Below are 17491 nucleotides of genomic sequence, written 5' to 3' on the forward strand. Positions count from 1 at the left end.
CTCAATCTTCAAGCGGATCCGTCCCCCATTGACTTTACATTGAAAGTCTGGACGGATCCGTCCCAGGCTATTTTCACACTTAGCTTTTTTTTGCTAATATAATGCAGACGGATCCGTTCTGAACGGAGCCTCCGTCTGCATTATTATGAGCGGATCCGTTCAGAACGGATCCGCCCGAACGCTAGTGTGAAAGTAGCCTTACAATGTCCTGCTCTTTGGCATTCAAATGCTAGTAGACGTTAGACCGAGGTAAACCAAGGTGCTATTGGCAGACCATAGTATCCACAGCTCCCACTCACTGAAGAACCACAAGCAGGGGCGTAGCTATAGTGGGTGTAGAAGAGGCAATCCCTACCGGGCCCAAGAGCCTGAGGGGCCCAAAGACCCTTGTGTCCCATAAGAAGACACATGCATTATAGAAAGTTCATGCTGGTCAAGTTACACCTCTGGCTGGAGGGAAGGGGTTTGGTCAGGGGGGTGCTGTTTCAATGTTTGCCTCAGGCAGCAGGAAGGCTATGTGGTTCCTTGCTCCTGGCCACAAAGCACTGAGGGAAGGGGGCCCAAGCTGAACTATTGCACTAGGGCCCATGAGCCTTTAGCTACACCCTGACCACAAGTATGGGGCCACAAGCCATCAAGAATATTTAACGCTCCATTTTCCATGTGGGCACTACAAATGCTACTGCCCGTGTAGTATCATGTAAACCCAGTCAAGGTTATGAAGATCCCTTCACATAACAGAAAGCAGAGAAGCTGTGGATAATGTGGCGCAGCTCCACGCTGGGTTTTATTTAAGTTTGTTACATGATAACATTTCTCAGTAAACTTCCCACTGTGCGACTAAGGCATAGAAGAGTGACTCCTCATCTGCTGTGCCGCTGTCACTTCTTCCCTGCTCCTTCCGATTTCTTAAGAAATAAAGCACTTACTAGATAAGCTGTGTCCACTGATATCTCCAGTCGTTGTCGCGCTGCTTAATGAAGGCTCACAATGAGCACTTTCTGCCACCACAGGCAGGTAAATTAAAGCGACAAGTGAGGTAGGAGACACTTTTAGCAAAAGTCCTGTCATTTGCCTGCAATTTTCCTTGCATTGATCAAGCCCAATTTAACCAAATTACTTCCATCGCTGATGCACATGATTCTCATACAGTTGCTGCAGCCATCTATTAAGGTGTTGAAAGCTACAGGCGTTGAGTCCTCCTTTGGAGGCCATGAAGTGTGGCTATTCTCATTCTATGACATAATATGCCTTTGTTTTCTTTACGTGTGCCACTGCCTTGGGGGAAGTGCACTGCAGCCTTTTAACTTCATCTATTCTTTTCCAACAGCATAAGTCTTCTGCTCGAGGTCAGTCCTCAGTTTCACTCTGACACAAGGCCACCCTCCCCCATTTGAAATGGTCACAAGAAATCTGCAATAAAAGGCATCACCATCATATTTACTAAAGTCATTCTCATTTCTCCTCCTGATTTACTACATTCATTATAGATCACTGATGTTCTGTGCTATGGTTGTGATGGCAAAATCATTGCATGAACTTGCAGTCCTATGCAAAACAACTGCCACTTTGCTTTTTCTGTAAAACTTGTCTTCTGCATCTTCTACTTTCACATGGTCAGTATTTTTCCTCAGTACATGGGCTTAGGCAGGGTGCTGAATCTCCTTAAAGGGGTTGTCTCAACTCATCATTATGTGCATGACATTGATATAAGTAACTTACTAATGTAGATAAATTGGCAGAAATGGCTCTGGTCCCCACTATCTTACTTCTTCATCCTCTTTATACACTGCTCGTCGCCAGGAATTACGGCCACCGCTGCAGTGCAGCAAATGCGCAGAAGCTCCCATTCCCGTCCACCTCTCTGTCATTCTCTCCTGTTAGACACAAATCACGGCAACCACTTACCATAGGTTGTCACAAACTGCACAAGGTCTGCTCCGCTGAGACTGCTAGTGTTTCAAATAGTCTAGCAGCCTCACGAGCGTGCACGTGTAGTCAAGGGGCGGCATTATATTATCCCAGCGCCTCATGCCTGCTCCATCAATCACAGCAGAGGTACTGCCCCCCCCACTACAACCCAGGAAGTGCCCCAGGAGCCGTGTACTGAGGACTGAAATAAGGAGGTGAGACAACCCCTTTAAAGAGACCGGTTCTGTATGGAGACTTACTAGAAGTACTCTATAGTGTGGAGAATTATTGGCAATGCTCCATGCGAAATGAATATGCGAAGAGTTATCTTCCAAGGAAGAGAGCCATCTTGTTAGTGCCACCATTGGAAGTGTGTCAATATGAGTCAAAATCTGACTTTCCGAGAAGTCTTGAGATTTGACAAGGTAATATAACCAAGAAAGAAATCTGGTTCTCTTCCTTAGGAGATACCTCTTTGCTTATTTATCAGTACATGTAACCAAAAACCAGAAGTAGTTCCAGGACATGTAAAACAGATTTCCTCAACTCCAGTCCTCAAGTCCCACCTGCCAGTCAGGTTTTCAGGATTCCCTTAGTATTCAACAGGTGATATAATTAGTGCCAATGCATCAGGACTTACCACAGGTATTCATTCTGGGGAATATTCTCAAATTATGACCGACAGGTGGGCCCTGAGGACTGGAGTTGAGGAACACTGATGTAAAAGACCTTTCCATTATACAGTTTCTCTGCATGTTCCACTCCTCTGTTTGACTTAGGCCTCATGCACACGGCCGTTGTTTGGGTCTGCATCCGAGCAGCCGTTTTGGCGTCTCGGATGCGGACCCATTCACTTCAATTGGGCCACAAAAGATGCGGACAACAGTCCATGTGCTGTCCGCATCCGTTGCTTCGTTCCGTGGCCCCGCTAAAAAAATAAAACATGTCCTATTCTTGTCCGCTCTTTGCGGACAAGAATAGGCATTTATATTGAAGGCTGTCCGTGCCGTTCCGCAAATTGCACAAATTCCACAGTCGTGTGCATGAGGCCTTACAAATACGCCAAACACCGCGTGTGCTCGACCGCGTGTATTGAAATCTGATTTAGCCTCTATTTCTATGCAGAAGATCGCTGTACAGTGAGAGAATCCCTCAGTGTGAGTCCGCGGCTTAGGAGTCCCTGCTCTGACTCCATATATAGCTATGTCCATATATGGAGTCAGTGCTTGGGGACACCCCAGTGTATTTCAATCTAATTTAGCCTGTATTTCAGAAAAGTTTCTGCTGGGATTCAAACCACTCAGCTATAATAGCTGCAATTTTTATTTTTATTTTTTTAAAGAATATAAAGTATATATCAACTGGATGCAAAAATAGAAAAGGTGGCTCCACTCTTCAGATCAAAACAGGTGAGGTGCAGAACTGCTAAATGGATCACCCTATCCAATGGTGTGAATTGAAATTAACAAGAGGTCTAGAAGGCACTCTCTATATGAAATAATGCTGAGGAACTAGAGTATATGTTAGAAATATTCTAATTTACTGTGGATAAAACATAAATTGATGATAGACAATATTAAAATGCCTAAAAATTGTTTAGCATATAGATAAAAGCCGTGCTAAATTGTGCCGATTGGGTGTCCAATGTATGGAAAAATGAAAAATAAAAAAATATATAGGAGATGTCTCCCAATGTAAGTCACTGGTGTTAGGCAGTCCTATGGTTAGTAAGTATTGCAGTAAAAGACGGTTCCAATATGCAGTATACCTTAAATAGGCAGATAAACGCATACAGGTGTTAACGGCGTTGTAACTGTACTGTAAGTGGCAGGCTTTAGTCAATTGTCATAGTCCACCTTACTTTGTAAGAGGAGAACCATGGTAAAAAATGAGAACACTGATAAAGAGAGATATTGTAATGATTATTTTACAGTGTCTCAAAAGCTTCAATATTGTAGCATTGTTTCCAAGCCGTGAGACATGTATCTCAAACTTGTGTCTTGTTTGTAGTGTAGCTTGTCAACAATATATACGGGTATATTTATGGAGGGAAATCAGAGCACTGTCACTAGCCTGGAGTACACTTACCCTACCGGTATGGACTGAATCAAGCAGACCGTCTCTGAGGCAGCTGTGATCTCCGGCTCTTGGCGTCCCACGTGGATACCTGGTGTCACGCGTCACTTGGTCAGTATGACGTGGTTTTAATCAGGGGTCACGTGATCAGACTCAAAATCGCCGGGCTGCTGTTTAAATCGGGTCGCTTGTAAGGAGCGCTCCTGGGAATGAATGCGTGATAGTTCAATCTTTGCATATACAGTAGGTCATATGACTTGAAATAAAGAATTTCCAGTGTCCTCCACGTCCTTATACGTGTTTCGGGACAATGCACGGTCCCTTCATCAGTGAGTCTCTGGGAGACATCTCCTATATATTTTTTTATTTTTTATTTTTCCATACATTGGGCGCCCAATCGGCACGATTTAGCACAGCTTTTATCTATATTCTAATCCATTTTTATGCATTTTTAATATTGTCTATCATCAATTTATGTTTTATCCACAGCAAATTAGAATATTTCTAACATATACTCTAGTTCCTCAGCATTATTCCATATAGAGAGTGCCTGCTAGACCTCTTGTTAATTTCAATATATATATATATATATATATATATATATATATATATATATGTGTGTGTGTATGTATATATATATATATAAATATAAATATATATATATATATATATATAAATATATATAAATATATATATATGTTTAAATTAGGTTTAGCCTCTTTTTCTGAAAAAGTTTGTGACAAGATTTGAACTCATGGCTCCTGCATCACAGCCCAGAACTTTAACCACTACACTACTATACATACTACACATATATATATATATATATATATATATATATATATATATATATATATTTTTTTTTTTTTTATTTTTTTTTATTTAAGTAACTGGCTATGCAGCTATTATAGCTGAGTGGTTAAGTGCCTTCCCTCTAATGCAGAAGGTCGTGAGTTTAAATCTCGGCCAAAACTTTTCTGAAATACAGGCTAAATTAGATTTAAATACACTGGGGTGTCCCCAAGCACTGACTCCATATATGGATCTAGCTATATATGGAGTCAGAGCAGGGACTCCTTAGCCAAACTAGAGTCCTGACACCCTCCCCTTTTCAGAGCAGGGGGTGCCTGGGGTTCTCCCATTGACTTCCATCGGGTGCTCTTTTGGCGCATCTTACACCAGTGGATTTTATACCAAAACCAGAGCATGAAGCCAAATTTCCCCCTAGGCTCTATGCAGAAGATTTATCAGTGTTTACTTTTACATCATAATAGTAGCATTCAAAATTTGCAGATTATGGTACACTCCATATGTGTGCCATAATTTGTAACTGTTTTAGTTTCCTGCCACTTTTTTTTTATTTTTGAGAAAAGGGGTGGGCTTAGTGTAAGGTGTGGGCCTTCTTCAGTATATGGCACCAGAAGATGTGCCAAATGTATTATTAGGCCTGTGCCCCTTGGAGCATCTTACTCTAGTGTACTTATTACTAGTACTGTCATAGGAAACAACAGCTTTAGTAAATCTCCCCCCCCTCCCTTATGTTTTGCCCTATATCTGTCACATCCGCTACAGAAGGGAAACTGTCTAAAAGAAAGTGTCTTTGTTGCCCATAGCAACCAATCACAGTGCAGCTTTCATTTTTCAACAACAGAATACAAAATGAAAGCTGCACTATGATTGGCTGCAGAGACACTTTTTCTTTTAGACGGAGTTACACTGTCAGTCTCCCCCCTAGACATATACTGTAGCATACCCATCTCTAATGCCTATAGGAATGTTAAAAGGGTGCCTTTTGTATAAAAAAACTTTTTTATATGGTAATAAAAAGTATATTTGGCTATGCTATTTCATACGGCTCATGAAACTCATATGTTATGGTGCCGTTTAATTTTTTAACCTGTAGACATATGAGTATACATTTACACTGTATATACCAACTACGCGCTCTCTTTGGCCGATGGGTCTGTCAAATGTATACAGTGTCTGTGAGTTTTCATCGTAGTTTCAGCATGCTTTTTGTCATGTATACGTCTCACCATCATTCACTGTAAGTCCGTTTCCCTCAATGGGACCCCATCCTAAAATAAGCATCCTGGAATTCTAGCGCTGTAGAATTCAGTCCTATCCCCTGGAGCTCCGTCTCACACATGTGCCATGTTGGCCTCCATGGAAATTCCTTTTTTAGTTCAAATTTACTAATCATACTTGAAATTGCTCTGCACCTTGGAGAAGTGAGGAGCCATATGCCTCAGGCCACGTTCGCACAGCCTGGATTTCCTCATGTGAAAGTCAAAACCAGGAGTGGAACCTACACAGAAAAACTCTAATGGAACGATTTGCACTTCTATGCTTTGGACCCACTCCTAGTTTTGGCCTACAAATACTGATGCAAAGCCGGGGGCCCAGAAGATGGAGGAACGTGAGCCATTGAGTAGCATCAGAGTCAGGGAGCAAGCAGAGAACTAGTTTATTATTCCTGAAGAACCCCTTTGGGGGAGCCATACACATGAGATAAAAGTCAGGTGAAATTGACAATTTTGGCCATTTTAGCCAATTGCTTGAAAAGTAAACACCAGCGCTTGGCCATTGGAAGACTTCAGCCAAAAACGTGGGGAAATCTAGGCAGTGCTTGACCCAAATCTATATGTGTACAGTATCAAAAGAAAACCTTGTATGATCCAGTGTCTTAACGATAAAATATAACTTTTCGAGATTCGAAAATCTCTATAGTGTCCTCCGGCAACACATTTGGCACAAAATGTGCTTTATCAAAGCTTGAGAAAGTGCATTGTGCACAAAACGCGTTGCCGGAGGACGACATGGAGATTTTAATATATTGAATTAAGAGTTATATTTTACCATTAAGGCGCTGGATCATGCAAGTTTTTCTTTTGGAGTCCTTCTCAACCCAAGGTCCGGGGATTGGTCCGTACTTCCTGTAATTAGCCAGGGGAGTTTCGGACCTTCATTAGTTTGCGGGTTAGCTGGAAAACCTATTTTTCTTATTGTTTATACAATGTTAGGGCTCGTTCACACGAACGTGCGATGCCCGTTGCCGTATTGCGGACCGCATTTGCGGATTCTCAATACACGGGCACCGTTCCGTGGCCATTCCGCATCACGGATGTGGACCCATTCCCTTCAATGGGTCCGCAAATCCGGAGATGCAGAACGGTGTGGAACTAAACACTACGGAAGCACCTTTCTGGGGTTCATTTCCGTGCTTCCGCACTGCAAAAAGATAGAGCAAGTTCTCTGACCCATTCAAGTGAATGGGCCTGCAATCCCCATGCGTCTGCCCCACGGACGGTGTCTGTGGATTGCGGACCGCAATTTGCGGTCCACAGCACGGACACAGGCTTCACACGTTCGTGTGAACGAGCCCTTAATGTGTATACGTATGGTTGACCCACTTTGCCAATCATTTTCCACTTCATGAAGGTTGCAGGGAGTCATATTTTTTTTATCTACTGTAATCCCCGGATCAGCCATTTTAGAGATGTTACTCTGAGGTCCGGTTTAGCCGTTTCCTCACCTCCACAACCTGGTATCACTGAGTGAGGGAGTTTTTCTCCACAGGAACAATGTGAAGGTCAATCCACAAGCCTTTCATTTTCTAAAGTGTGGCACATCGTAATTAGTATTAGTGAGGGAGGTGCCAAACATATGAACAATAATCATCTCTACCAAAGAGAATTTATCGATGATGTCACTGTCCTCATCTGAGAGATGGCACCATACATCAAACCTGGCTGCAAGCTGTCAGACTACAGCAAATGAAAGCCAGAGGCAGCGGTAGGTAGCTCACATATAGGTTCAGACAGTTGTCAGCAGGCTGAGATACCTCAGTATGATATGTATCCCATGCGTACAGATGTAGCAGAATCCAGGTCTACTGTATGGGGAGATACATATGATAGGACATGAGAAGTATCGAAGGTACAGGTATCTGCTGAGGACAGGTAAGGGCCTTGTAGATTGGTGCTGCAGAGAACCGCGCCAATACCCACCATAGCTGCAGTCTCAGAAGCGTTTTTTTTTACTACTGGTTTGGTAATTAGGAAAACTACAACGGTGGGAGAAGTTCAGCACACAAGGTTCTTCTGCAATGGTGGAGACCTCTGCCCCAACCTTCTGCACTAGTGGTCACACCCTGAGGACCTCAACAGTCCAATAACAGATGGTATGGAAATAATCTATTTATATGATAGATAGATAGATAGATAGATAGATAGATAGATAGATAGATAGATAGATAGATAGATAGATATGGATGGATAAATAGTGATGGATGGCTAGCTAAAGGTGGATCGATAGATAGAAGATAGATAGATAGATATGGATGGCTAGCTAGAAATGGATAGATGATAGATAGATAATATATACCGTAGATAGATAAATGAAGAAAAATGGCGGCACTGGCTTCCAAATGAGAGAACGGGTGCACGTCCCAAAGGGAATGGACTAACTTCCCTGATGAATATTTTAGGAAAAACGAGCGGCACTCCAAAAGTAAAAATGGTGAACCCTTTATTCACACCAGTGGTGCAACGTTTCGGCTCAAATCGCGAGCCTTCCTCAAGCCTCAAGACATTACCGTAGATAGATAGATAGATATGGATAGATAGATAGATAATATATACCGTAGATAGATAATAGAAAGAATAATAGGACATAGATAGATAATAGATAGATAGATAGATAGATAGATAGATAGATAGATAGATAGAAGATAGATAGATAGATATGGATGGCTAGCTAGAAATGGATAGATGATAGATAATAGATACCGTAGATAGATAATAGAAAGAATAATATGACATAGATGGATAGATAATCATAGATAGATAGATAGATATGACATTGATAGAAAGTTAGATAGACAGATAGATATGGATGGATGATAGAGATGGATGGCTAGCTAGAGCTGGGTCGATAGATAGATAGATAGATAGATAGATAGATAGATAGATAGATAGATAGATAGATATGGATGGCTAGCTAGAAATGGATAGATGATAGATAGATAATATATACCGTAGATAGATAGATATGGATAGATAGATAGATAGATAGATAGATAATATATACCGTAGATAGATAATAGAAAGAATAATAGGACATAGATAGATAATAGATAGATAGATAGATAGATAGATAGATAGATAGATAGATAGATATGGATGGCTAGCTAGAAATGGATAGATGATAGATAATAGATACCGTAGATAGATAGATAGATAGATAGATAGATAGATAATGGATGGATGATAGAGATGGATGGCTAGCTAGAGGTGGGTCGATAGATAGAAGAAAGAAAGATAGACAGATTAGATAGATAGATAATAGATAGTAGATATGGATGGATACATGGTGATGGATGGCTAGCTAGAGGTGGATCAATAGATAGAAGATAGAAGATAGATAGATAGATAGATAGATAGATAGATAGATAGATAGATATGAATGGCTAGCTAGAAATGGCTAGATGATATATAATAGAAAGAATAATAGGACATAGATAGATAGATAGATAGATAGATAGATAGATAGATAGATAGATAGATAGAGATGGATGGCTAGCTAGAGGTGGATCGATAGATTTATAGATAGATAGATATATAATAACTCTATGGAGACAGATGGATGGCTAGCTAGAGGTGGATCAATAGATAGAAACTAGATAGATAGATAGATAGATAGATAGATAGATAGATAGATAGATAGATAGATAGAAAGAAAGATAGGACATTGATAGAAAGATAGATAGACATATAGATATGGATGGGTGATAGAGATGGATAAATAGAGATGGATGGCTAACTAGAGGTGGATCGATAGATAATAAATAGATAGATATTAGATAGATAGATAGATAGATAGATAGATAGATAGATAGATAGATTTGAATGGCTAGCTAGAAATGGATAGATGATAGATAATAGAAAGAATAATAGGACATTGATAGATAGATAGATAGATAGATAGATAGATAATAGATATAAAGGTAGAAAGAAAGATAGGACATTGATAGATAGAAAGATAGATGTGGATGGATAAATAGAGATGGATGGCTAGCTAGAGGTGGATCAATAGATAGATAGATAATAGACAGATAGATAGATAGCAGAGAGATAGATAATAGATAGATAGATAGATAGATAGATAGATAGATAACTGTATGGAGACAGACGGATCGCCATATACAGAGGTAGGTCTATGGATGGCTGTAGGTAGGTGGATGGCACAGTAAGTCCAGCAGTGAAGCCCCCCACAGGTGACACCAGCGGTGGTCCTCCCCCTGTCACAGCTCGCCCGTGCTGCCCGGAAAGTTTCCCCGCGCGCCCCCCTTTGTAGGGTGAGTGGATGCAGGGGGAGGAGCCCGACACTGTGCCCGTGCGCTGATTGGCTGGGGCCGCGCACATGCAGAGCAGCAGCTTTGTGTGAGTTGAGTGAAGTTGGGCAGATGGTAGTCTGGAGTCCGCGATCCCGGGTGTGTAGTCTGCTGCAGAGCCGTGAGGGGGAGAAGACTGCAGCTCCCATGCTGGACGTGCACGCCATCCTGATGTGATGCGGAGCACACCCCCGCACCGCCGGCTGTATGTCCAAACTTTGTGCACACCGCAGCGTCTGTTAGCCTGTACCGCAGCCGTCTCTCCGGGCTACACAACTCGCCACCTCCTAATCGCCTGCCGGGGATGGACCGGAGGAGACAGTGGATCGGTAGGAACATGAGCGGGGTGTTCTTCTGTGCGGTGTCTGTGGTCCTCCTCATGGAGCCCTGTGCCATCCTGGGCAAGAACCTCAAGTACAGCATCTACGAGGAGCAGATGGTGGGCTCGGTGGTCGCCAGGCTGGCGGAGGATGTGGCCGATATCTTGTCCAAGTTGCCGAACCCTTCGTCGGTGCGTTTTAAGGCGATGCAGCAGGGGAAGACTCCTCTTCTCCTAGTCAAGGAGGATAATGGGGAGATTAGTATCGGGGCCAAGATCGACCGGGAGCAGCTATGTCAGAAGAACTTAAATTGCTCCATAGAGTTTGATGTGATCACCTTGCCCACACAGCATCTGCAGCTCTTCCATGTGGAGGTGGAGGTGCTGGATATCAATGACAATGCGCCCCACTTCTCCAGAGCCCTCATCCCCATCGAGATCTCTGAGAGTGCTGCTGTGGGCACCAGGATCCCCCTAGACAGCGCCTTTGACCCTGATGTTGGAGAAAATTCCCTTCATACCTATTCCCTGTCAGAGAATGAATATTTTAAGATCGAGGTGAAAACCAGGACTGATGGTGCCAAATATGCAGAACTTATTGTGGTCAGGGAGCTTGACAGGGAACACCAGTCTAGCTATGAGCTCCAGCTTACTGCCTCAGATATGGGGGTCCCCCAGAGATATGGCTCAGCAATCCTCAAAATTACCATCTCTGACTCCAATGACAACAGCCCAGCTTTTGACAAGAAGTCTTATGTTATCAAGCTACCTGAAAATGCCCCAGTGGGGACTTTACTTATAGACCTCAATGCCACAGACCCCGATGAAGGAGCCAATGGAAAGGTGGTGTACTCTTTTAACAGCAATGTTTCCCCCAAAATCGCTGAAACTTTCAGAATGGATCCTGAGAAGGGCCAGCTGACTTTAATAAAGCAAGTGGACTATGAGACAACCAAGTCCTATGAGATTGATGTTCAGGCCCAGGATATGGGACCCAATTCTATCCCGGGTCACTGCAAGATTATTATAAACGTGATTGATGTGAATGATAACAAACCGGAAATCAATATCAATCTGATGTCGTCTGGTAAGGAGATTGCTTACATTTCGGAAAGTGCTCCTCTGGATACCTTTGTGGCCTTGGTAAGGGTGGTAGATAAAGATTCTGGACTAAATGGAGAAATTGTTTGTAGGCTTCATGGACATGGACAATTCAAGCTGCAGAAAACATACGAAAACAATTACTTAATACTGACCAACGCCACACTTGATAGAGAAAAGAGGTCTGAGTATAGCTTGACTGTCGTAGCCGAGGACAGGGGGCTGCCAAGTCTCTCCACAGTCAAGCACTTTGCAGTGCAGATAAGTGATGAGAATGACAACCCACCAAGGTTCCAGACCAGCAGATACGAGATTGTTATGGTGGAAAACAATTTACCTGGCGCACATGTTACCTCTGTCAGGGCAACTGATCCAGATCAAGCTGAAAATGGTCAAGTGACATATATTATTCCTGAAAGCTTTATTCAAGGTAGCTCTATTACAACCTATGTAACTATTGACCCCTCCAATGGTGCAATATATGCGTTAAGGGCGTTTGACCATGAAGAAATCAATCAGATTGTCTTCACCGTCCAGGCCAGAGACAGTGGAGTTCCACAGTTGGTCACCAATGCTACAATGGTTCTCACAGTTGTAGATGAAAATGATAACTCCCCAGTCATTGTGGCCCCTGCTCTTCACAATAACACTGCAAAGATTTCCGTCCCCAGGGATGCTGATAGTGGCTTCTTAATTACCAAAATAAAAGCAATGGACAGAGACTCTGGTTTGAACTCTGAACTCACTTGTTCCATCATTGCAGGGAATGAATTTGATGTTTTTCTTATTGATGCCAAATCTTGCGAAATTTTCACTAATATGAGTATGGAGACTTTCCCAATCCAAGAATGGGACCTATTAGTTTTGGTTCATGACAAAGGGACTCCTCCACGATCTACTAAAGCACTACTAAAATGTCATATTCTTGAAACTCCTGATGCTGCTGGCAGTACAGAGGCCACATATGTTAACCAGACCTCTATGGATGTCTCAATGATGATTATTATTTCCTTGGGAGCTATTTGTGCAGTTCTTTTAGTCATCATGGTTATTTTTGCAACAAGGTGTAACAGAGAAAAGAAGGACAACAGATCATACAACTGCAGGGTGGCAGAGTCAACTTATCAGCATCATCCAAAGAGGCCTTCAAGACAAATTCACAAAGGGGACATTACATTAGTGCCTACTATGAATGGGACCCTTCCTATCAGATCCCATCACAGGTCATCTCCATCACCTTCTCCTACCTTGGAGCGTGGCCAGATGAGCAGCAGGCAAAGTCATCATAGTCGCCAGTCTCTCAACAGTCTAATGACAATCTCATCTAATCATGTACCAGATACCTTCTCTCTGGAATTGACCCATGCTACTCCAGCTGTTGAGGTAAATAGGACCTCTTATATACTCATATAACAATTCCTCTCCTCTCTTTTTATTCACGCTCTCTTTCCTTCTCTGTCTCAGCCCTTAGCTAGTTTCATTTGCAACTTTTGGTACAGATTTTGAGAGTTCCCAACCCTTTTCTCCTGGTAGTCTAAACCATATATAGAACCATTCCATCATCTTACTTTTGTGTAAAACAGGAGATTTACTACATAAGCTGTCTATTGTCTCACCACCTAATAGACTGTAATAATGTTTTGTTTTTTTTCTTCATGTCTGTTGGCAGGTATCCCAACTGCTCTCCATGCTTCACCAGGGACAGTACCAGCCAAGACCAAGCTTTCGAGGAAACAAGTATTCTAGAAGCTACAGGTGAGATACTAAATAGCTCTGCAGGTTTACACCTACATTGGTTGGAGATAAAATTGTACTTACATGTTTTATACTGTTCTGCAGGTATGCCCTTCAAGACATGGATAAATTTAGTCTGAAAGACAGTGGTCGTGGTGATAGTGAAGCAGGAGACAGTGATTATGACCTGGGCAGAGATTCTCCAATTGACAGACTTCTGGGCGAAGGATTCAGTGAACTTTTCCTTACTGATGGGCATAGAATGCCTCCAGGTAGGCTTGGTGATGTCTCCTGTCTAATCCATTTGCTGCCTGTCTGATTGATACCGAAGGGATACAATGTAACACAAACATACATAAAACACAAAGGAACCTTTAAACTCTCGGCTTTCTCCTGCCTGGCGCTGCTTGCTTACAGCTACAGAGCACAGCTGGTAGAGATGAGACAGAGACAATATTGAGCATTTTGCCCAAAGCAAAAGCAGTTTTAGCTAAACGGTAGGTTTCATTTCCATGTGAATTTATGCTGAAAGGCTAGGCCAGGGGAGGTAACCTATCAGTGTCAGTGGTTAGGGAAAAAACATCTAAAAATTCCGGGAAATGAATCATTACTTAACCATTTCATGGAAAACATTAAACTATGAAAAACTCTTACATTCTCCCCAAATATTAAAAATAAATGTGTCACTTCTAAATGGTCATGTAGGACTAGAGGATGTCATGGAATCTGTCTGATTTTGCAAACTCTGAGATGCACATCATGTGATGGTCAAAAAAGCCTAGTTGATGTGATGATGAGGAGGTTTTGTCCTCTACGTTATGATGCAGACCTTGTGTAACAGGCTGGTTCATCTCTAGCAGCAGACTGCAGACACCATGAAGAGTCATCTGTCCTTATTGTGTATAAGCCATACTAGCCGTAATGTAATAGCAGAATGATCATATAATGTCTCAGGGACTGGGTGGGGAATCAATGTTTCTGTGTGTGTGAACAATCAATACTTGTTCACAAAGCAGCAGAAAGTCTTAGCAAATCTTCCCAATCCTAGGAACTGAGGGTTTGGCCAGACCATGAGAGTCGTGTGATTGCAGAAGAAAAAAACCTTTCTTTGTGAAGTGTGTACAGATTATTTTGCTGAATGCTCACCATCAGCAGGACCGTGTCCTCCCAAGGTCATCCTGCACAAGCATGGTTCACCCTTTTTGGTTATGTACTAAACAGTGCTCTTTTATTAGGCTAACAGCAGCTAGTGTAGCACCACACAAGTTAGGTATCATGGGGGGGTTACTAATCTATTTAAAAATGTCAGCTAAGTGCAAAGGGGTTTCTTAGAGAACAATGAGTTGGGGGCCCTCCCCCACAGATAGTGACAGCACTCCCTCCACACAGCCCCCAGCTCCTGCTGTCCTTAGTTGTAAGGGTCCCGCAGATGGAACCTATGTTCAATGTGGTTGTATGCTGTATTTCAGCCAGGCCATCTGTCCCCTTGTATTGTTTTCTCGTGCCTTTTCATCCTTCCCAGTGCACTGCTTTAGTAATTTGACCATGGTGTCTGTTAGTTTCATCCAAATACACCTGGGTTATTTTTTTTCTCTCCTCTTTTTATCCCCAACAAATATCACTCTCGTGACTGGTTAACCCCTTACTGCCTGTACTCTTTCATCCTCTTTATTCACCAGGGTGGTATGGGCATCAGCGTTTTTAAAAGGCGCAAAAAATACTGGATGTCTAAAAAAAAGAAAATTGGATCGTTTGTAGGAAATGTAATAATGAGATTTGGGCAGTAAGGCAGAAAAAAGCATTACCTTTTAATGCTACTGTAACAGGTCCTGTCAGGGTAGAGATGAATTTATGAGATTCTTGGCATAGGTTTTGCAAAGTCTTTGTCTGGGAATATATGTATGAGGGCAGAGTGTGCCTCCTGTTGCAATAATGAGAAAATGGCATATCATGATCTTCTCTACAGAAGAAACAGCCGGTTATAGTGTATCTGTGGCCAGTCCAAGCATCTGTATAAATGTATACCACCGTTTGAGCCACCGAGTGATTTATTATGTTTTTCTTCTCATTTCTTACAGTCATGAGATACTGTACAGACGAATGCAGGGTTCTAGGACATTCCGATCAGTGCTGGATGCCCCCTCTTCCCTCTCCTTCTGCAGACTACAGGAATAACATGTTCATCCCTGGTGAAGAAGTCCAACCTCTCCAGCAGACACAGCCACAAAACCAGCAGCAGACACAACAGGGTCCTCTTCTTGAGGATGATGTGCTTCCTACTGATCAGAATGAGAAGAAGAAAAGTTTCTCTACATTTGGCAAGGAGTCTCAGCATGAGGAAGAAGCCTGCACATCTTCCCTCCTCACTGAAATGAGCAGTGTTTTCCAACGCCTGCTACCTCCATCTATGGACAACTACACTGAAAGCACTGAAGCTGAACGCTCAAACTCTTTAGAGAGACGGAAAGGCCAAGTGCCTACTAAGACAGTAAGTTACCCCCAAGGGGTCGCTGCATGGGCAGCAAACACACATTTTCAAAATCCCACCAATGTTGGTGGGCCTTCAATAGGAAATCATTCCAGTGCACAACCGTCTTCTAAGTGGTTGCCAGCCATGGAGGAGATCCCAGAGAACTATGAAGAAGATGACTTTGATAATGTTCTTAATCATCTCAATGATGGGAAACATGAACTTATGGATGCTAGTGAACTTGTGGCTGAAATTAATAAACTTCTTCAAGACGTGAGGCAAAATTAGGCGACTTTGTTACATTCTTTTTCCATATTTATGGAGTTCCAGAACAATCAAAAACACTTCTTGACATTTGGTTGCATTTATAAAAATGTGTCTGTGTATGTTAAATATTCAAATGCTGTATTTTCATATGTACACAAAACAAGTGTGACTATTGCTATCTGTATTTTAAAAATACATTTGTATCTTATATTTATGTGTAATTTAAAATAAAGAAATTTTATTTTTGTATTTTGTATGGCATGTTTTACTGCATGGAAACTTTTTGGACTGTTCCTCTTTCTAAGAACCAATCAAACAGGCCATGGATCCCTGTTGATCGACAGGTCACTGTGTTTTGTGTTGACTTCCTGAGGATATACAACTTAAATATGCAAACCCCCTTCACTTAATACTTTTATATATGGACCTGACACTTGTAGAATTGATTTCCACATGTTTTAATATTACACTTAAAATAAAAAATGTTGTCACTATTAATCTTCATCTTATCTTCTGTTGTTCTTTATAGACATACTATACACATCTGTAAGCAAAAGTCACGCCTGAGCATTATATCTAATTATGTTAAATGTGGTGGCCAAATCCCAGGAGAGGAGAAGTTTGCTGTTGGTGCCTAACTTTTAAGGGCTTTTTATTGATATCTATGAAAATTCTTGCTGCCTAAATGATGATGTGTTTGAATTAGATATGGAATCCATCCCTTGTAGATGTTCGGCCTTTACTAAGTGATGGCCTATCCTCAGGATAGACCATCATTAACTAATCAGCAGGGGTCCGACACTCCACACTCGTAATCAGCTGTTTGAGTGCAACTCCCTGAAACGACACCGCTCCATTAACCCTGTAGTGGACAAGCTCATCACTGCAGCATTGTTGCCTTTAAAGTCAATTGGAGCAACGTGACAGTGCTGTTTAGTACCAGCACCAACTTTCGGCTGTGGAGCTACACCTGAACAGCTGAACGTCAGGAATGCAGGTTGTCAGACCACCAGTGATAGCTAGTGATGGCCTATCCTGAGGGTGTCATCACTTTGTAAACGCTGGACAACCCAGTTAAGGATTAACAATGGAAAAGACAATGGGGGAGATTTATCAAAACTGGTATAAAGGAAAAATAGCTTAATTGCCCATAAGTAACCAATCAGATTCCACCTTTCATTTTTCAGAGCTCCTTTGGAAAATGAAAGGTATAATCAGA

The 17491-nt window shown here is 42.1% G+C and overlaps 1 protein-coding gene across 1 annotated transcript; it reads left to right on the forward strand.

The window, feature by feature from the left end:
- The first annotated feature begins 10334 nt into the window (after nt 1-10334).
- Nucleotides 10335-16521, forward strand: PCDH18 (protocadherin 18). The gene is made up of 4 exons (XM_044300964.1): nt 10335-13184; nt 13471-13556; nt 13641-13807; nt 15614-16521. Exons 1-4 carry the CDS (start codon nt 10686-10688, stop codon nt 16291-16293), a joined length of 3432 nt encoding a protein of 1143 aa, XP_044156899.1. The 5' UTR covers nt 10335-10685; the 3' UTR covers nt 16294-16521.
- The last annotated feature ends 970 nt before the right edge of the window (nt 16522-17491 follow it).

Source organism: Bufo gargarizans, chromosome 1 (genome assembly GCF_014858855.1).
Source record: "Bufo gargarizans isolate SCDJY-AF-19 chromosome 1, ASM1485885v1, whole genome shotgun sequence".
NCBI lineage: Eukaryota > Metazoa > Chordata > Amphibia > Anura > Bufonidae > Bufo > Bufo gargarizans.